The sequence below is a fragment of the Canis aureus genome, chromosome 35 (genome assembly GCF_053574225.1).
Source record: "Canis aureus isolate CA01 chromosome 35, VMU_Caureus_v.1.0, whole genome shotgun sequence".
Lineage (NCBI taxonomy): Eukaryota > Metazoa > Chordata > Mammalia > Carnivora > Canidae > Canis > Canis aureus.
Genome location: NC_135645.1, coordinates 3147360 through 3169706, shown reverse-complemented (window position 1 = coordinate 3169706; position 22347 = coordinate 3147360). Strand labels below are relative to the sequence as shown.

Below are 22347 nucleotides of genomic sequence, written 5' to 3'. Positions count from 1 at the left end.
AGGCAGAGGGGATACTACCCTATTTGACCTCATATAAGGATGTTCACTGCATCATTAATCTGTAATAGTTAAAAAATTAGAAACTGAATGTCCATTAATAGAAGATTGATTAAGTTATGGTATAGTCATGCTATGACAGCCAGCATTAGAAAGAATAGGTGTCTTTACATGTACTGATACGAAACTCTGTTCATCACATATTAAGTAAAAACAGCAAGTTGCAAAATAATGTATATAGTTATTTTTTATAAATCAGTATATATATATGTAGCTATTATGGAAAAATACACATCAATCTGTTAATAGTGGTTATCTCTAGGAAGTGGGACTGAGATAGTGGGTGAAGTGGGAGAGAAATCTACTTTGGTGTACAAATTCTGGATTTTAAAAAAAGATTTCATTTATTTATTTGAGAGAGAGAGAGCATGAGCAGGGGTAGGGTCAAAGGGAGAGGGAGAAGCAGACTCCCTGCTGAGCAGGGAGCCTGACTTGGGCTAGATCCTAGCACCCTGAGATCATGGGCATTTTCAATGCCAAAGTCAGAAGTTTAACTGAGCCACCCAGGCCCCCAACAAATTCTGGATTTTTTTTTTAAGATTTATTTATTTTATTTTATTCATGAAAGACAGAGAGAGAGAGAGAGAGAAAGGCAGAGGGAGAAGCAGGCTCTATGCTGGGAGCTCGATGTGGGACTCGATCCCAGGACTCCAGAATCAGGCCCTGGGCCAAAGGTAGGCGCTAAACTGCTGAGCCACCCAGGGATCCCCCAAATTCTGGATTTTTTAATGAGATTTTTTTTTTCATACAATCAGCACATTACTCTTGGAATCTGAAAAAGATAAGAAAATTAAAAGAGAAACAACATGGGACAGACTGTATTTTCAAGATGGTTGCCCTAAAATATCCCATCTCATATGCTCTTCTTGCAATATGATATTAACATTCCTTCAAAAAGAGGTGGGGTCTAGGGCAGCCCAGGTGACCCAGAGGTTTAGCGCCGCCTTCAGCACGGGGCCTGATCCTGGAGACCTGGGATCGAGTCCCACGTCGGGCTCCCTGCGTGGAGCCTGCTTCTCCCTCTGCCTGTGTCTCTGCCTCTCTCTGTGTGTCTCTCATGAATAAATAAATAAAATCTTAAAAAGAGAGAGAGAGAGAGAGAGAGAGAGAGAGAGAGATGGGGTCTATGTTCCCTACCCTTGAGCCTGAGCAGACCTTTGTGAGTGCCTCAACTGAGGTAGGAACGGAAGCTATGACACTGCTTGACTTCCTGGGTTTAGAATATAAAAGCAGTAGGCGGTCTATCTGGATTCTTTGCTCTCTGAGCCCTTATACTTGGAATTCAGCCACCATGTTGTAAGGAAGCTGGACCACATGGGGAGGCCACACGTGGGTGTTTCCACCAGTAGCCAGCATCAACTGCCAAACATGCGGGAGCAGCCTTCAGGTAATTCCAGTCCCCAGCTTTAGGTTCTTCCAGCTGAAGTTTTCAGCAAAAACAAGCTGTCCTTGCTGTCCTCTGTCTGAATTCCTGACCACAAAAACCATGAGACATAATAAATTGTTGTTTTAAGCCACAAAGTTTTGGGGTATTTTGTTAATCATCAATAGATAGTGAATAATACATAACACATCCAACCAAGATAAAAAAAAATGGGCTAGGTTTATTCATTTCATTGTTATATATTAAAAAAATCATAATATTGTTTTTAAACTCACTTCTTTTCCATTCAGGAGCAACTCCAGCTCAAGTTGAAGTTCACAATAGTGAAGTTGTTGCTCTGTGAGCCTTACTCCACTTAGCCGCCGACAGAAGCTCCTTCGCCTCTTTCCCTTCCAGTGGTTGGTGCCAAGAATTGCCCCCTGTGTGAAGGCTGGAGAAGATACCAAGCCCTAAAAAATGACCCCATTTGTCATAAAGTCTGAACTCTGAGGAAGGATCAGAGCTTGGACAAAGTCGACCAAAACACAAATGTAAAAATGGGCTGAAAACATTGAATTCTGATGTAAATATGTATATAGATACAAGATTATCTCACAGCCTGGGCACTGGAACCAGAGTCAGAAGTGTCACAGGAGGGGGTCAGCTAGTCCCACGTCCTCTCCCCGGGCTGGATTCTACAGTCACCTGGGGGTGGTTTCAGAAAACACCAGTACCCAGGGCTGAGGTGGGGCCTGGGCATCAATCAGTATTTTCTCTTAATTCCTCAGGTGATTCTAAGACGCAGCCAGGGCTGAAAACCATGGAATTTCTAGCTCAGTGGTTTTGGGGAGGAGGGGGCTTCTTGTCGCCTCTCTTAAAATACTTAAGGGACAGAGTATATCCTGTCCACAGTTGAGTCTTCCTCCAGTTATAATTTTCAATGACAAAGAGAAGTTGGGAAATCAGTTACTCAGGGAGCACAAGAAATTGGTTATCTATCTATGCTTCTTTTTAGTTGGTCATCGTGATGCACCTCCCGGGGACATACCTAATATACAAAAAAAAAAAAAAAAAATCACAGGAATTGTGCACGCACACTCAGAAAAGTTTGCTGGTTCTGAGGGCAGACCCGAGGTCTGGTTCCTGTACCGGGCTCTCCCCTCTACACAGCACAGCCTCTCTAACCCAGGTGAAGGGATAAGACGGGGAAAGGTGGAGAGGTGTCTCAGCAGCCCCAGATGCAGGAAGGACGCCTGTCTGAAGGCCTGGCCGGCAGAGCCAAACCTGACAAAAGTACGAGCCCCTCACACAGGCTGAGGTCCCCCAGCTCCCAGAGAGGTGGGGTCAGGGCCCCCGGAAGAAGAGCTTTGCCCTGGCTTTCTGCGGGTAGGACTGAGTGGAGAGGGAGGGGCCGCCACTGTCCTGCTGTCAGGTGTCCCCAGCTCCTGTTGAGATCCTGTTCCTCCTCCAGGATCTGTTTGTTGATTCTGGGAGTTTGCCCTCTGACAGGAGGAAGGCATTCTCTCTCCAGTAGCCACGTGGCATCTGGGTTGAGCCAGGATCTAGTGGGACAAGAGAACACGGGGGGGTGGGGGGGGGTGGAGAGAGAAGCCTAATGAGCCGGGTCCAGTTTGTCTCATGAGTGACAGCGACAGCTGTCCTGGACTGTGGCCACAATGCGATTAGCCTTCAGCACTTGCGTGGTTCCCCTACACGGAAGACACACTGACAGATCCTTCTCGGGTGGGGAGGAGAGGAGGCAGGCCATAATTTGAGTCCCGGTTCTTCTTTTCCGCCACGGTCTTTAATGTGTCGGAGCCTCAGCTTCCTCATTTGCAACATGGAGTGAACCGTGAGGCTGCCAGGCCTACCTGTCAGAGTCCTTATGAACATTCAGGAATTTTGATGAGGATTGAAAGCCGGCTACCTTTTGTTTTCAAAATCCACCACCTTGCCTCCCTCTGTGAAAGTCACAGGACCAGTTTTCCGGTCCCACCGCCGCCGTCTCCAGGGCCTGAGTCCCAGGCAGCACCTGCAAACTCTTTGCACCCTGTGGTGTGACTCCAGGTGTGACCCTGGATGCTCTTGACAATGTTCACGGGGTATCCGTTCATCGGGAAGCACCGAGCCCAACGCTGACACACAGTGGGGAGCAAGATGGCTCTGGACAGGCAGGGGGCAGAAGAGCCACCTCTGCTGGAAAGAACTGGATGGCGGGGAGGGGATCTGCAGCGGGGGCGCGGGCGCGGTGGTTGTGATCTAACCAGGGAGAGCGGGATAAGCTTTTCTGAGGAAATGAAGTGGGGCTGAAATCAGGGCCAGGGGTTAATAGGTAAAGAGTATAAAGTCTTTGTGGCAGAAGGAGGCACGACCAAATGTGAGGCTGAGCGATTCAAGAGCGCAAGAGCAGAGAGGCCTAACCTCAGAGGGCTCACTGCGGGGTCGCGGGGGCCGGGGGCAGCGGAGGCAAGGAGCTTAGCGGTTATCCGAATAGCAAATGAGAAGCTTCCGAAGGGTTTTTGCAAGGTTGTTATCTGCAAAAAGGACCGGAGGCCATCAAGAGTCAATGTGCAGAAACTTGCAGGAGCCCAGGGAAGACTGGAGGGCGGCTTGGCCTGTGGTACTGTTAAAAAGGATTTGAGAAATAGTCACTAGTCTAGGCCGCCATGGGTTGTCAATCCAGTTGATCTCAACATAGAACATTTACTGAGCCACCCCCAGCAGTGAGCAAGATCACTTTCCAATAAGGTCACACCTGTGGACACGCTTTTTTGTTTTCGCCCCATGCTGCTGGGCTGGGGAAAGCGCTGGGACCTTTTGCTCATTTATGGAATTCTGGCCTCCTGTCCTTTACTTGCCCTTCTCCTCTACCAGGATCCTCTCATTTCCCTGCGGCCAGAGGGTAGTAAGGAGCTGGGGGAGGACACGGCCCTGGGGGCTGTAGTTCTGGCCACATGCTCTGGCCCATTTCTACAGTAGGGCTGGGAAAGCAGGTGCAACGTATGAGATGCCGCGTTTCGCACTAGCCACCGATCCTCGCACAGGTCTCCGGCGGGAATCTTTTGTACAAGCTTGTGGCCAAGCGAGGAAATCTGGGATTCCCGGGCTCCCTAAGCATAGCACCATCTCAAAGCCATCAAACCACCACCATCACCTCTAACACTGCCACTGCCGGCGACTCTTTCACCAAGTAACACTGTTCATTCATTCATTCATTCATCATTCATTCATTCATTTCTGCTTATGGGTGAGGCACTGTTCTATATTCTGTGAGTAAAATGCCTCCAAGCAGCTTACGGACTAATCCAGGGGTCCCACAGTCTTTTCCTGATGAACAATTGATTTTGGATTTTCCTAGAACATTAATACTACAAACACTGAAGGTAAATAAGTTGCATGAAAGGCCAGGCGTCACGCAACGTCAGTCAGCCGCTTCCCCCTGGTGTATGCACTCCACAGCACATACCCAAGTCGTTCAAGAGGAAGGAGACAAAGGAGATAGCAGAGAACGGAGAGACATGGTGCGAGAAAAATAAACACAGGAGGAAAAGGTGGAGGAGCAGGTCCAGCACGTGCACACACACCCGCACCCTTCCTCCTGCCTGGGGAGCTGCTGGGTTCCCACCTTACCGTCCACGGGGCTTTCTGCCTCACGAGCACCCACGCTCCTGCTCATTTTTTTTAAGATTTTATTTATTCATGAGAGACAGAGAGAGAGAGAGAGAGAGAGAGAGAGGGAGAGGGGCAGAGACACAGGCAGAGGGAGAAGCAGGCTCCATGCAGGGAGCCCGACACAGGCCTTGATCCTGGGACCCCAGGGTCATGCCCTGGGCCGAAGGCAGGTGCCAAACCACTGGGCCCCCCGGCGGTCCCCTCCCTCATTAACCCGGAGCTTGGGGCCAAGTGGTTCAGTACCTCCTCACTTTGCAGGCCGGGGGATCCGCCTGTCCCCCCACGACCCCCTGCAAGTCTACGGGCTTCTCAACATTCACTCCAATAGACGTTTGTTCTCCACAATGTCGCACCCCTTCCAGAGTCCCTGGAGATGGAACCTCCTCCACCAACTTGCTGGCCCTTGCTGGTCAGTGCGATGCAGACGAACCCCCCACACCCGCTCCTAGGTTCCGAAAGCTGGTAGGGCCAGCGGGTCGGGACCTCAGCCGGTCTGCGCGGCCCGCCATCCGGGCTGCCAGGGCCTGGTCCACGCGGCTCCACCCCGCCTTGCGCCGCTCCAGCAGCACGAACCGGGGCTGCTCCGCGTTTACGGCTTATAAACCACCTCAAGGGGCTGGTGCTCCTGTCAAGGCCAAGTCTAGGCTCGGGGCCGCTAGGCCTCCTGCTGTCCGGCCAGTGCGGCCTGTGCGGGAGCCTGGCTCCTCCTCGCCTGCCCGCCCGCCCCTGGTCACCCTCAGCCCTAAGCTGCCCTCCGGCCGGGAGGCCCAACTCAGCAGCCTGCCCGGGACAGCTGCTCCCGGCATGTCCAGCCCCCAGGGGCTCCCCGTGGGTTTACCTGGTTGTATCCTGTCATTTAATTTTGTGCTCTAGCAAAACTAACTTTCACGTGGCCAGTGACGAAGGCCAAAGGACAACTGTCCTGGAGGCCTACGGGTAAACCTTACAGTGGCCCACACAGACACCTTGAAGGAAACAGTCAAGGAAAAGAGATGATCAGATAATTAGGGGGCAGTGGGGGTTATTTGACATAAAGAGCATCATAATCATGGCTGGGGGTCCTGACTAGCAATGTATAGACTTCAACAGATTTAAACTAGTACCGACCCCATGAAGACTGTGCTTGGAGGACTCCTTAGCACTGGCTCTCTACCTCCCGGAGAGCAGCCTCTAGCATCCATTTCCAGCTCCCCGCAGAGATGTAGGTGCCCCTCATGTTCACAAATCCCTAGGGAGTACGCATTTCCCATTCCGGTGAATAGGTCAGTTCCTTCTGAACAAAGGCTACTGTTCTCATTTCCACAGTCCAGGGTTGAATTGTAGCCATTAGTGTGGTATTTTAATAGGGATTTTTTTTTTTAAAACAACGTTCTTTATTTCCACTGTATTGGCCTGTATTTTCTATCTTCTGCAGTTTGTTAAAATTATGTTTTCCAGAAAACTGCCCTAAAATAAAAATCTACTACTTACCCATTTGATGAGGAATAAGGTGTAAGTTACTCAGCACAGCGCCCAACACATCTGAACACTCAATATCTACTTTCATAGAGTACAACCGCACCCCGTAACTGATATCACTATGAATACCTTTCAGATGCTCAAATAAAGATGTTAGTAGCCTCAACCATCTCTTATTTGCATCCAGCACAATGCCTGCAACTTAGTGGGTGATCGATGCTCAATGAATATTAGACCCCAGCAAATAAGAATTCAAATCATTAGAAACAGAATTACTATCACAGATAATCCATTTCTTTGGCTCCCTTCACCATCCTGACACGAGCATCAGTTTCAGAATCTTATTAAGAATGGGAGAAGCTAGGGAAAATGAAGTTATGATTTTAAAAGTTCATCTGAATAAATGGGTAAACATGCAAAAAACTCAAAATATTCCCTATTTTACCATTCAAATTCATTTCTAAATTGGAGTTTTCCCAGTAGTTGAAAATCACTTTGAAAATGGTCATTCCCACAGTATTACATTTCACATCCTAGTTCTTACACATACGCATATACATCTGCATGGGTGTGTGCATAAAATGTTTTACTATAAATGTCCTTAAGGACATTTGAAAATGACAAAAGAACGAAAATTATGAGGCCCCAAATTTTACCTTCAGTTCAAACTTTTATGCTCTACTGACTTTTATCAACCAAATGGATATAACGTACCCTAATACCTGATCAGGCCCACGGGGTAGGGGTGGGAGCAAGGTACAGGACAGCCAGTAGTCTGAAAAAAAAAAAATTTCTATCCAAACATATAGTCGTAAAAATCTTCATCCTCCTTTTGTGCATGATAAATTGTCAAGTAAGACTCCATGATGATGCATTAATTCAAGGGACTTCAATTTCATTTTTTCCTTGTAACCTTCAGAAGGTGAAAGTATCACGTAGAGTATTTCCCCACCCTTCTCCCTACCATTTCCGATCATTCAAGGACAATGGAGATCTAGGAAATGGATTAGTAGACTATCAGTGTTATGATGTGTAATTACTTAAAGCTCCATGCTAATAAAGCCAGGATCCTAGGACTAGTCTCTGCAAAGGCCAGTTTAGTTTGTATCTGTACCATGACCTGGACTGTACTCCTAACTGCAGACAGCTTACTTACAAATGTGTCCGTCCCACCAGTCACAAGAGAGAGGACCGGCAAGTTGGCAAATGGATAAAAACAAAACTATCTTCGCTAATGGGGCGGGGGGGCGGGTGGGAGGCCCAAACCCCACATATGATGGGTTAATAGAATCTTGCCCATAAAGAAGAAGAATCACATAATTTTTAATCCTGTGTTAAATGTATTTCAAGTCTCAAGTACCGGATGACAGGAATATTTGACTCCTGAATTTTAGAACTAATACATTCTACACAAAACCACATACAGTCAAGATCCTAATTTGTTACCCAACTTGTGTAAAAACTGCTAATTCCATACAAACATCCTTTTACTTCTTTAATATAAATCTATGCACCAGTTTTTAAATATTTGCCATTAGTTATTTGGTTCAGAATATTGTGAAAAATTCAGCTAGGAAATTATTCATAAAACTGTATTCTGTATTCTTTTTTATTTTTCAAACAGCAAGTGTCCACATTTAAAATGCAGAATTTGCAAATATAAATTAGTCTAATAATTCATTTAAAAATGAAACAAAACAGCTTCCTGTAGTATCACAATACATAAAATGGTATTATAAACCCCCAAGTGGCAAGGTTAACTACATGACAACAATGCCAGAAGCTGTGAAACTCATTAAACCACTTAATGAATAATAGGTCAGTTTGAAGAACATGTCTATGTTCCATGACTATGCATGAAACAAGCTTTCATTGTATTATAAAGGCTCAGCAATTCATTCATATCATAATATGGGGTCAAGCAAGATTTTATTTTTACAATGACAATTTAAAAAATGCATTTAAACAAACAAACAGAAGTCCCCCCGATTGTTTAAAAACAATTCTATTTGGAGGGTAAAATATACTTTAAAACATACCGACTTACCAGATTTCAATTGTCAGGCTGCTGACTACTGATGTGAAAGTTTGTATTTAAAAATATCACAAATATCTTTAACAGTGAAAATTTCAATGTGATAAGTTTCATTGCAAAGCAATTTTCACCTGAGTAGATTTTGAAATTTAGTGCTCATATATTTGGGGGGAGGTGGGGAAGGAAAGACCCACTTGTATAAGATACTGAGTTTACAGCTGATTCTTTCACACAGATAATCCAGGGGGTTGAAGAAACATCTGCTGTGACCTTCCCAGGACACATGATGCCCCTCTTTCTCCTGGAGATTTGTTCTGACATTATGAATTCTCAGTATCCATAATATTTCCACTTAGTTACCCATTCAAGCATAGCAACCCAATTCATTCAGTTTTATACAACAGTGTCTATATTATGTACATGTTTAATTATCAATAGGAAATAGAAAATAAAAATTTACAGTGACTGAGAAAAGGGTCAGAAAACGGGATAGGAAAAGTAATACTGTATAATCAGAATATCCTATATTATCCTACCAGTTTTAATGACAGGGTTTTTCCTTTATTAGTTGAAATACAAAGAAGGCATAGGGGATCCCAGGAAAATAACACTATATATCAGAAAATTCAACGTGCTCCACCATCAGGATTTCCATCACACATTTAATTTCTTCTGTACAATTTTTATAAACGTGTTTGTCTTTTCAAAATCATCAGATTTCCAGATTAAATTCAGCACTACACAGTATGCCCTTGAAGTAAAATGAGGTTACCTGCTTTATTTGGATACCAAGTTCCCTTCCAGACAGCATTAAAATAAAGACAAGACTACACAGATAAAATCCAGTATAATTCAAATCCAACAATGAAAAATTTCCCCCATATTGTTGCAAAATTCGTTCTACTGAAATGCTTTGCTACAATAATAAAAAGCATACATTACATATAAAAGATACCAGTGTACTAAAAAGTGACAGAAGTGGACTAGCAAATCCTTCAAAGCACATTATATAAATGACTAGCATTTAAAAACATTTCTCCTATAAAATGTAGGTCATATACATTTATAAATTGGCGGTTTTATTTCTAAAGCAGTGATGTGTGTGTTCAAATAGTTAGCTGTTCTGTACAGTATAATATCTACTCAATTCAAACTACAATAGGTTTGTCTTTCTTTGTATTGAAGTTGAATAAATTCATCTGATCAGCTGAGAAATCAAGCTTGAAAAATAAGTATCTAAAAATCAAAGTAGAAAGTTGAGAATTATTGAAATGTAGCTATGAAATATGAAGAGAACTATTTCACAATGGAGCTGAAGTCACCTCAAAACTTATGGGCTTGAATCTAAAACAGAAACAAATATTAAAATCCAAAGCAAACCACAAAGTTAGGTAGCAGTACAGAAGCAGGAAAACAAAACAAAACAAAACAACACACCCCCTTCCTTCAGTGTGATGGGCACTAAGTTTTGCGGTCTTCCTCCATCTTGCAGAAGAGTGGTAAGGCCATTCAATGCTTAGTGAGAGTGAGTACAGATGAAGTCAGATTTAGCCTGTCTCCCCTGCAACTTCAATTATGCTGTGTAAACAGTGTTATGTTCCAATAGGAGGAACAATGGAATTTGCTTATAAAAACTGATTAAAGATAATCATTATTAAATGAAATAAGGATAATTAATAACTCTGAAATGTTTTTAGAACTTTCCTGATGCTACTTGTAAAGTTAGCACTGCTATGTATTATTGCTTACATACAGTACAACATCATATGCCTTCTAACATAAAGCAGTACTGTGATTTGTTTGTACATATTTACAGATTCTTAAAAACAAGCTGTAAAAACATTACATACTTTCAGACAATACAAATTAGCACATTGGTACTCACTTCAAAACAAATGGAATGCATAACATTAATAAACATCATAAAGGAAGACTCACATAAAAGTCCTTGATTGTCAAGACACGTTTATATATAAACTCTAACTGTGCAGAATTAAAGATTCAATCATAGGTACATCCTTATTTGATGAACCATATTTACAGCATGGTATTGCATAAAAAAATAAAATAATGTTTACAGGGTTTTACTTTTTTATCCATTGGATTAAAGAAAGCAACAAACACAACAAGAAATGTTTGTCTGCTTTAGTTTTGTTTCCTACCAAAGTTTAAGTGAAAAAAGGAAACATACGGTTTTATTTGCAGAATATAGCAAAAACAACTGGAAAATTATTTCCCTGAAATAAAGCAATTTGAAACGGAAAAAGTTTAAATTAAATTGCAGTGTCAAAAAGTTTCTCATTGATTATAATAGTGCTTCTTCAAGTAATTCTACTGTGAAAAAACAAGTTCTAGTTAAGATGTTCTATGTCTAAGAAATGTAGTACTACAGTAATGCCTACTTTTAAAGTTTCCCGGCTTTTTTTTTTTTTTTAAACAGCCCTTTAAAAACTCAAATTGATAAAATGAAAGAAGTGGCAAAAGATCTAACCTAGCTGGCACTTGCAAGTTTCTCTCCCCTGTGGAAATGAAAGCCTACCCTGAGCACAAGACCTCTTTTGCCTCTCAGAAAGAGAAAATTACCCAACCACTGACAGTCCTCAGCCAGAGCTAAAAGGATGGGTTTCTATGGTATCAAGTAGAAAATCTGCAAGTAAATCCAAAAGATTTAAGAGCCACCCAAATATTCTGAACCAAATGAAATATGTATACAATAGTTAAAAGAAAAAAAAAACCCACAAGCTTTTAGAAGATGTTCAGCAGATATTACCTCATCTAACACGATCTGTTTCCAATCTTCAAACGTTAAGAGTAGGTCCTAAGTGAAAAAGCATACTTCACTCACATTGACCCGAAGTTTAATGGTGTGTAAGAGCATGTTTTAATAGAACAATTTGCTCACTGATAGAAATGAGAAAAACATATTGCAAAAGGGTATCTCATATCCTCAATATTCTGATCTACGGCAGCACAAAAGGCTACTACTTACTTGTACTATTAATGCCCAGATAGAAATGAAGGAACTTTCTAAACTGAAGCGGGGAAACCCAAACTGCTGAGATGTTTATCATATGATGATAATATAAGGTAACTCTGGTAGGCATTTAGAATTTCACAGTAAGAGAGTGATGACTACTATACTTAAATGGTGAGTCAACAAGTTATGCCAAAGTATCACCTTTCTCAAAAATGCTTATAATGTGGTAGAAAAGTCTGCCATTACGTAGATTTAAAGAAATGTGTTGAAGACAGGAATTCAACACCTGAAATTCCGCTTGCATAATTACCATTTTCAGAGGCCTTCCTTCCTTAGCTTACCCTAACTGCTCAGCAATAGAGTCACGTTCTAAAAACTGTGCTGGTGATGTTAAAGCAAACATAAAACTGTATACTATACCAAGAACTACATCAAGTTGTTAACAGAACAAAATTTTTGATCAGGCTCAAATAAAAATCAACTCAGGAAATAAATGCCTATTTTCAAATAGTAGTATGAGAAAAATACAAATGCCTATATAGGATGAGCACAGTTCCATCTTTAACATCTCATCTGAATAAAGGCTTCTTGCAATTGTGTGATGTGTAACCCAACACACACCATTCTTAAAAGTCAATAATGGCAGAACTTAAATATCTACTTCAAAGAAGTCTAAAATTCTTGAGAAATCTGGCAGCAAAGAAAGCTGTCAAATAGGAAAATTAATATTTCAAGCAAAGCTTAATAACCAAAGCATAGAGGAAACCACATTAAACATAATTTATACTTATTATCACAAAACACCAAAATATTCAAAATAAATGTAAAAGATGTTAAGGGTGGTGGGTATTTCCTTTGTTCCCTTTCTTTATGAGAACACTCTGGGGATACCATTAAATAAAAGAAAAAAATAACTTAAATGTATAACATTCTATACTGAAATAAAGACTGCAGATCTATATAAGGGCCAATATAAAAAGTTAAAGTGGAAATTAGCAACAATAAAGTTTCACCTTCCAAGGATATTAATTTTAGATTATCATTGGTGCTACATCAGTATGTGCATCATGACAAAGATGTTGGAAATTAAAATAAACAAAAAGTTGGAACAAATTAAAGAGGATAGTAAAATCAACAGAACTAATGTTATTTTCCAAAAATTAAAACTGTCCAATGTGTAACTCAAACCGTCAATTCTTTAGAAAAGTATATATATGTGTTTATATAAAAGCACTATTTATTGTACCATGCTGTATTATTTTAAGACAAAGTATTAAAAAAAAAAAACATTCGTGGTATAAGGATAAAGTCTGTAGTTTATTTAGATTTTGAAATGCAACAAAAAGTTTCCGATCACTCATCTAGCTGAAAAAGAAATTGTAGTTACTAGAATTAGTAAACACTTTTGGTTTGTAAAATTGTAATGAGCAGTGTTCATTAAAAAGTAATTCAAGATAAAATAAGCAATTAAAATGCCCATTTCTTTAGTTTCTCTGGATACTGTTTAATTATCCAATCTATCAAGATTCTAGAAAGAGAAGGATTAAACCAGGTTTTACAGTTCCAAAGATACCCAATTTCCTTTTATTGCCAAAATTAAAATAGTCAATTATGAGATGATTATGACACAACCATATCAAACCTAAAAATCTAATTTTTTTTTACTTTGAGAAATCAAAAATACCAAATAGATTCTAAGTGCTCTATGTTAACTGAAGTGTATATGTAAAGTAAAATACAATTAAGCTTTAAAACGTGGAATATACATTTTGTGTAAGCATTATGTTCTTGGGAATGTAATCTACAGAATATCTTTTTACTAAAACTTCAAAACCTTGATACCTGCACATGAAAAATCATAAAAAATATCTAAGTACAACTGTACAAAGAAACTGACACCAATATGCATACTTCCATAGAGAAGTGAATGCTTCAACAGTTACGTATTTTGGTAAAAGTTTTGAAAGTATGCATATTTTAAAAGTAATTAGGCTTTTAAATAGTGGAGTCTTAGACTATCAGATTTTTATTATTTTTTCTCAAAAAAAAAAAAAACATGTCAATATAATGCAAAATGAAAATCAAGGGTATATGGCATTATCATTCTTATTAAAAGGTGGTTTCTTGGTTTCTTTTTTTCCCCCTATAGGACACACTAATTTATTTAAGCCATAATCTCTTGACATTTAAACTTTTAAGTTCACTCTGTCTGTAAAGTATACTCAGATTCCCTGCTGAAGTGCAATGACTATGCTGAAAAACTTAGAAACAGTATGAGTAAATTTCACACAATTACTAATCTCCTAAGAATGTACAATGTTATCAGTTAGGAAACAATTGTGCGAAAGTCTTTTTTTTTTTTTCCTTTTAAACTCGGTGTAGGTGGAATAGCAAGTTTCTGCTCTAAAACAAGTAATGCATTGCTTCTATAAAGGTGACAACATGTAAGGCAGTTCAAAGAATGCTGACTAACCAAACAAAATGCAGTTATTGGATTATCTTGCTATTCATATCAGCTTAACTGGTTATAGCTCATTGCTCTTAAATCTGTACAGCACTCCATTTTACACAGAGTAACCCCACTCTTGATTAATCTGTTCTAAAGTGCCAGTATTATTTACACATTTTTTTAGCCAAAAGTCTGGCCGGTTGTGGCATCAGGTGAAGACGTCATCCCAGCTCTATTATCATTTACATTCACCAAGGGAAATTCTGGAAATTCAGCACTTGTCCCTGGTCCCCGCAGGTTCACCTGTCCATTGGCAGTGCTAAACTGAGTAGCTATTCCAGCTCTTGATCCGTGATACGGAGCGCGGAAGGGCTGTTCAAAGGAGCTCATTTGGTAAGCTTGGTGGACAGGCTGAGCCTCAGCTTTTTTCTGAGAAGTCACTTGATCCAAGAAGTCCTGTGTGGAAGTGGCAGAAGCATGGTTTGTCTCATCACCTGAAAAGGGAAACGAGTGCTGTGAATCACCAACTATGAGGCCAAAGTGGGACTTATCTGGAGTTGTTCTTAGTGGAGAGTTCATTCCTGATCGGAAGCTGTTGATGGGCATGGCTGCATAGACTTGCTTGTCTATGGAGGAGAACGCTGGCGGATTTGGAAGGGTCTGGTTGTCAGTCACAAAGTTAAGGCTCGGGCTATTCAAATAGGCATCATTTTGGCTAGTTCTGTCCAAAGCCTGCTGCAGAAACTTTGAGTACTCCTGCAGCATGTTGGCTTTATCTGACGAGGATGCTTGGGAGCTTGATCCAACATTCTCTGCCTGCGTGACCTCGGGGACTTCTGAGGAATTTATGGATATGCTAGAAGTCACCTCAGTGTCCGCAACACTGAACGATATCTCATGCTGTCCGTTAGCTTTATGGGAGTAATGATCCAAGAGAGTCTGCAGTACCTCATCCGGAATAACGTTCTTGTCATGGTTACTCTTAATCTCCACATTCAGCGCCTGTGAATCTAATATGGACGCCGTCGTGCTTTCATCAATGACACTGGCCACCGCCGCTTGTGTTACAGAAGGCTGGGAGGCGATGGTACCCACGTTCAGCGCATACTCCCTACTATTGTTACTTGCTGCCTGAAGATACCGCTTCTTCTTCAAAAACTGCATGGCATCGTCATAGTTGGTGCTGCTGTGCACAGGCTTACTGGGCCCCTCTTGCAAATTGTCGACCTGATCGATGTCAGCATTGCCTTCTGAGTCCAGCAAAGCCTGTTTATCCACAAGTTCAAAAGCGTACTTTGAGACTTTACTCTCTTCGTATGTGGATAAGGGTGAAATGGTTTGATTTTGCTCCAGTGGCTGTTTCAGACTTCTCTTGCTATTGATTTTTTTGAGAACCAACTTAGGTGGATGGATTTCTCCTGATGCATCTTCTAAGTGCGATCCCCCAACCGAAGAATGTGGCATTTCCACGGCGTACTCTGCTACCATGTACTCATCCTTTACTTTAGTACTTGAAGAATAAAGAGGCAAGTAATCATTTTTGTCTTTCTTCAGGTCAGATTTGTCCAAAGCACTCTCTTTGTCCATCCCAGATGACTTTTTCTCAGTTTTTTGCCTTTTCTTTTTTGGCAGTGAGTTATCTTTTGGTGATGTAGAAAAGCCAGAATCTTCCTCAGATGTCAGAAGGCCACCTTTGATGGCACATCTGTTTAGTTTTTTGTCATGATTTTCATGGCACATACGTTTATGTTTCAACACACGATCTGTTCTGGAAAAATACTGTCAAATTCAGATTTTTGGCAGTCAGTTTTTTGTTTTAGTTTGTGTTTTTCGTCAAGCAAGAAAAGAAAAGAAAAAAGTAATTAATATAAAGATAGATAGAGGTAAAATAATATAAGTAATTCCAAACTAACTTGTTGAGCCAGTTATTTATTAGAAATCTAATCAGAAGCAGCTGGGATGGGAAGTTCTTCAAATAGTTCTAGTAGTCACATTTTCTAATTTAAGAGAATTATTTTATAATTTCAGGTAGAAGAATTTCAATGTCCATCATACCTCAACAAAGTGATTTTTAAAAAACCCAAACACCAAAACCAAACATTTCAAATCACTCCTTACCTGTAAACAGTATTCACACTGGTAAGGTTTTTCTCCACTATGAGTTCTCTTATGCCTTTCCATGTGATATTTTTGTATGAATCTCATACCACATTCATCACAGCGAAATGGTTTTTCACCTAGTACATGATATAGAAAGTTTAAAACAAAACAAATATTGTAAAATAATGAATTACTTTACCACAAGAATCTCTAAAGAATAGCTCTTTAAAACTGTCATACTCTCCTCTTTTCAAGTGAAAAAATTCTTCCTATATTAAATACATCTTTCAATTTAACTTGTAAAAAATATTTTGCTTTACAAAAATAAAAGACTGGCACGTGCCACTGGAAAGAAAAGTCTGAAAGCAGGCATACTCAACTTCCCTACCTTTCTATTGTATGTGTATATAACATACTCTTTCCATGGAGAGCAGCAGTACCAGGAATTATAGCAATGTGAACACCGTTTCAGTAGAGTAGCTGACACTTTTAATCTTTTTTATTCAATCATATAAAATAATATTTTAGAATTTTTTTTTGAAAAAAGAAAATGTTACCCATATATAGTCCAACACAATTCTTGAGTACACCTTTTCAATTCTTCATTTCTTTTCAACAAATATTTGTGGTTAAATGAAATCTGAATCCTAGGAAATATTCTTAAAAATCTAATTTATTAAAACATAAAAAGAACTCAAATTAGAGACTAAGTTTCAAAAGGTTTGTTTATACTCATCCTTTTTCTTAACTCAAACCAGCATTTCTCATGTCCTTTTGGGGAATGAATCAAACAGTACTGCTAATCAGACATACAACTCCTGCCTCACCTCCTCCATTTTATTTTTAAACATTTCATAAGGTCTTATTAGCTGTAAGGAACCATAACTATGGAGATCTAAAGTAGTTTTTACTGATAAAACCACAGTAAACAGAAAGGTGTGACAGTAAGTTATCTTGAATAACACTTTTTTGGGAAGCTATTGTTTCATACATTCAACAAAATCTCACTGAATACTTCCCCTCTACCCATAACCTTGCTATAGGAGATTGAAAGTGTAAGATTCATTACTTGGCTTCAAAGAGCTTATAATGTAATTTGGGAAAACAAGATATACACATTATAAAGAGACAATTAACAAAACTATGTCCAGCTCCAGTTTACCTTTACAACATTGTATCTCACTACTCTTAAAACTTTTCCTCCAGCCACATCAAAATACCTATCATCTTGAGCTATTCTAACTCTGCTGTGGATTCATGCTGCTTCTTCAGTCAAGAATGCCCACCTAGGGTCGCCTGGGTGGCTTAATCAGTTGAGTGTCCAACTCCTCATTTTGGCTCAGGTCATGATCTCAGGGTCGTGATGGAACCCAGGACAGGCTCTACACTCAATGTAGAGTCTGCTTGAGATTCTCTCTCTCCTCTCCCTCTGCCCACCATTCCCTGCGCCCTATGTACTACTCTCTCTCTCTAAAATTAAAAATACATTAAATCTTAAAAACAAAATAAAATAAAAAAAAATCCACCTCTCTGTTCAGGTGCCACATTTCCTTCAAGTATCAACCCATATCCTCTGGGAGCCTTTGCCCTATTCTTCCAGGGAAAAGGTATCTTTATTTTTTCTAAATCTCCACAGAACTTCACCTGTGCCTCTACTATAGCACTCATAAATGTCATCCCTATAATTATTTTGTACATCTCTGTTCTACTAGATCACGTTTCTTTTGGTCAGAATTTGAGTCTAAATTGTCTCTACATAGCTCAAAATACTTTGTGCAATTTTTAAATGCCAAATGAATGGCATAAATTATTATTACAGTGATTACTAGGAAAAATGTTACTGAGCCGGTATGATTTGGAAAAGTTTCTTCCAAGTGTTAGAATTTAAAGTGAATAGCACTTTTAAAGAGACTATCTGCGATTAAAGCCAAAGAAAGAAAATGTAGAGGAAAATAACAAGAAACTGAGAATTTAGTTACTATAAAATGTCCAGGAGAAACGGTACCTAAGAAGAGAATTCAATTGGTGACAATTATTTGAAAATTTTCAAGAATGCAACTTCTGTTAAAAAAACAAACAAACAAACAAACAAAAACTTTTATAATTGCTATCAAGTTACCAAATTGTAGGGTTGAAAGAAACTTGTGGTGGTTTTCGAACTGGGTCCCCACAAAGATCGCAAAGGGTGACGCTGGTGTGGCAAATGACTTTAAGCATGCACTCAGATTTCAGGACATAATAATTCCACTTCTGTATACTGGGTTTTAAATAAGCACTCCAAGGATTCAGAGGCTAGATTTAGAGCTTAACACAACTAATTGAGACCAATTCACTTATTTCACAAAAAAATACTAAATTCCAGAAAAGTTAAGGCACTTGGCCAAAGGGTTAATAAGTGAATAACTAACGAAGTAATGGAAGCTGGGAAAGAAGACCACGTATTAAGAAAGTTGGGAAGTGAAAAAAATGAAGAAAAGGAGATGAGAAGTAACAATTAGGAGGCAATCCAATCAAGAGCAAGTATTGATAAGGCTGGGGACATTGATTTATCTGAAGGCAGAAAGGAAGGAGCCAGTGAAAAAGAGAAATGAAATACTAAACTTAAACTGAAATATTATGGTTAATAACCAAAAGAACAAGATCTCAGAAGGTCTAAGATGAAAAGCGAAAGAAAGTACAGGTTATATTTTGGAAAAAAAATAAAGCATATTTCCATATTTCTTTGAAATAAAGAATGTAGATGATAGAGCTTATCAAGGTCAGAAGTTAAAGTCATTTCTCAAAAGTGAAAAATGATAGAGGAGAAAATTAGTGAACTGATTAGAATTCAATTAATTCTGCATAATATTCATGGACTAGTAGATTTAATATTGTTTAAGATGGTTAATAATCTCCAAGTAGATCTATAGATTTCAAAGCAGAAATTGATAACCTGCCTAAAATTCATTTGTAAATGCAAGGGATACAAAATAGCCAATAACAATCTTGAAAACAATCTTGAAAAATTAAGTAAGAAGACTCATACTTCCTAATTTCAAAACCTAATACAAAGCTACAGTAATAAGTTAGATAGTGTGGTAATTGGGTAAGGACAGACATATAAATCAAAGAACCAAACTGAGAGCCCAGAAATAAACCTTTACATTTATGGCCAATTGATTTCCAACACAGGTGCCAATACACTTCAACGGAGGAAAAATACTCTTTTCAACAATGATGCTGGGCCAATTTGATGCCCACATCCAAAAGAACAGAGTTGTACCCCTACCTCACATCATATACAAAACTTAACTCAAAGTGGATCATAGACCTATGAGAACTAAAACTATAAAACGTTTAGAAGAAAACATAGAAATATCTTAACCCTGGATTAAGCAATGATTTCTTAAACATGACACCAACAGTCCAATCAACCAAACAAAAATTACAATATATTTCATAAAAATTAAAAATGGTTGTTCTTAAAAAAACACTATCAAGAAAATAAAAGGGAAAATAGGCAGCTGCTGTGGGAAATAGTCTAGCAGCACCTCAAAATGTTAAACACAGAATTATCATAGGACCCAACAATTCTACCCCTATATATATACCCAAAAGAAATGAAAACAGAGACTCACTCAAACAGACCCTTGTGCCCAGATGCTCACAGAAGCAGGATTCATAACAGTCTAAAGATGCAAACAACTCACTGTCCACCAGCAAGCATTATGAATGCATAAATAAAATGCGATATATACACACAATGATATATTATTCAAGTCATAAAAAGAAATGAAATTATGATACATGCTACAACATGGATGAACTGTGAAGAAATTACGCTAAGTGAAAGAAGCCAGGCACAAAAAGGACAAATATTGAATGATTCCACTTAGATGAGGTACCTGGAGTAGGCAAATTCACATAAGTAGAATAGAGGTTACCAGGGACTAGGAGAGGGAGGAAAGGAAATTTATACTGTTTAATGGTTAGAAGGATTTTTTGGTCATACAATATTGTAAATGTACTTCATGTTACTAAATTCTATCCTTAAACATGATTGAAATGATAAACTTCCATGTTATGTTGTCTTGTTTTTAAAGTGAAAAGATAACCCAGGTAATGGGGTAAATTACTTGCCAATTATATATCTCATAAGGGAAGTGCATCCAGTATATGAAATGAACACTTACAAAAAAGACAAATAATCTAATAGGCAATGGATCTGAACAGACACTTCTCAGAAGACAGGCAAATATCCAATAAGTACATGAAAAGATGCTCAACATCATTACTAATGAAGACTCAAGAAATGCAAATGAAGACCACCATGAGATACCACTTCACACTCAATAGGATAGTTAAAAACAGATAATCAGAAATGTTAGCATGGGTGTAGAGAATCTACCCATATTCTCAAGACACATTTGCAGTTTCATCTTTTACATTAAATCTGATGTACTCCGGGTTCATCCTTAAGTTCATATGACTGACTAGTTTTCCCAACGCCATTTACTGAGAAGTTCTACTTTGTGTGATCACTTTTTTTTTTTTTAAATAGACACAGGCAAAGGGAGAAGCAGGCTCCATGCAGGGAGCCCAACGTGGGACTCAATCCCAGGTCTCCAGGATCACGCCCTGGGCTGAAGGCGGCGCTAAACCACTGAGCCACCAGGGCTGCCCTTGTGATGGCTTCTTTATCAAAATCGTATACTAGTTCCACAGGTGTCTTTCTAGACCTTCTACTCTATTATGTTCCATTGGTCTGACTATTCATATGCTAGAATGAAAATGTTATGACTTTATAATACTCTTTATCATCTGGTAGGGCTTATCTCCCTCATTGTTCTTGTTTTTGTTTATCCACTTTCTGTATTATTTCATAATTATCTTGTCTAGTATTTGGGGTGGAGGGAAGGGACAGCTGCCTGAAATGTTTATGTTAACTTATAAAAAGAATTGTATCCTTTAGGATGTTGACTTTTCTCATCAAAAAAAACGGGGTGGGTGGGTGGAGGAGTATGCCCTCCTCCCATTTAACCAAATTTTGTTTCGTGTCCTCAATAGTGTTTTAATGATTTCTTCATATGGGGTTTTCTACATTTTGGGGGGATTTTCTACATTTCTTGTGATATATAAACAAGGTACTTTTTTTCTGTTACATCTTCTACTGTGGGTGTATACAAATATATGGTTTTCTATTTTACTGAATTTATTAGTTGGCAATAATTTTTCAGTTGATTCTCATGGGTTTTTCAAGTATAAAATAATATTGGTTGCAAAAATAGGTTTTTTTGCTTCAAATGTTTTTCTTTTGCATACTTTTGCTACCTGTTTTTCCTCAAACATTATAATAAAAAGTAATAGTGATTGATAATGTGTTCTCTATCTTATTCCTGACTTTGATACCAAAAGGAAATCTAAGTCAGAATCCAAAATATGAGGCGCCTTGGTAGCACAGTCAGTTAAGCATCCGACTCTTGGTTTCTGATCAGGTCATGATCTCAGGGTCCTGGGATGGAGCCTGTATGAGCCCCTGCACTCAGCGTGGAGTCTACTTGAGATTCTCTCTCCCTCTGCCCTTCCTGTTTGTGATTTCTCTCTAAAATTAATAAATCTTAAAAAAAAAAAGGAATCTAAAAATGTAAAATAGATTTTAAACAATAGTGAGCCAAGTAAGCACTACCTTGACTTATAAACATTGTAGTCGGATTTTGAACTTATAAACCACCATTATCCAGCTACTTATTGAAAATAAGTGTTCTAGAATAAAAGATCAACAATGGAGATTACATTAAGCACATAAAGACGTTACCAAATCAACTGACTCTATATCAAATCCCATATGCTGCGTTCCATAAAAAGAAAGAAACCCATCATCAGCTTATTTTCTTTCTTATTTATGGCATTAACTTCATATAAGACTGGACAAATGCACATCAGCTTTCTTTTCTTTAAAAGAAATTAACTAGGGTATCAAATGATGAAGAGCCACTCTCTCAAAAACATATTTTTATCATTAAATTTTTTTTTCCTAATTTGCCTTTTTACATTAACTACAACCTACATTTTTATTTCATATACATTTAAGAAATATGATATAGGTGCTCTAATGTGGACAAGGAGCATAACAGAACTTTTAGGCAAAAAACCCAGATAGTGCGACTCAAAATTAGTGAAATTTCAGGTAGTTATCTTTTCTGATTTCATCTATCAATTAAATAAAGACAAAAAACAAACGCTACAGTTCTAGGAAC

At 39.1% G+C, this 22347-nt stretch overlaps 1 protein-coding gene across 4 annotated transcripts in view; it reads right to left on the bottom strand.

The window, feature by feature from the left end:
• Positions 1 to 8462: 8462 nt before the first annotated feature.
• The window catches only part of ZNF148 (zinc finger protein 148), a 121514-nt gene continuing 107629 nt past the window's right edge, over positions 8463 to 22347 (bottom strand). For all 4 annotated transcript variants that reach the window (XM_077884080.1, XM_077884077.1, XM_077884078.1 and 1 more), the window contains 2 exons: positions 16130 to 16248; positions 8463 to 15790 (listed from right to left, as the gene is read on the bottom strand). In XM_077884080.1, coding sequence (XP_077740206.1) covers positions 14192 to 15790; positions 16130 to 16248 — 1718 coding nt within the window. In that variant the 3' untranslated portion in view covers positions 8463 to 14191. The remainder of the gene's footprint in view (positions 15791 to 16129; positions 16249 to 22347) is intronic.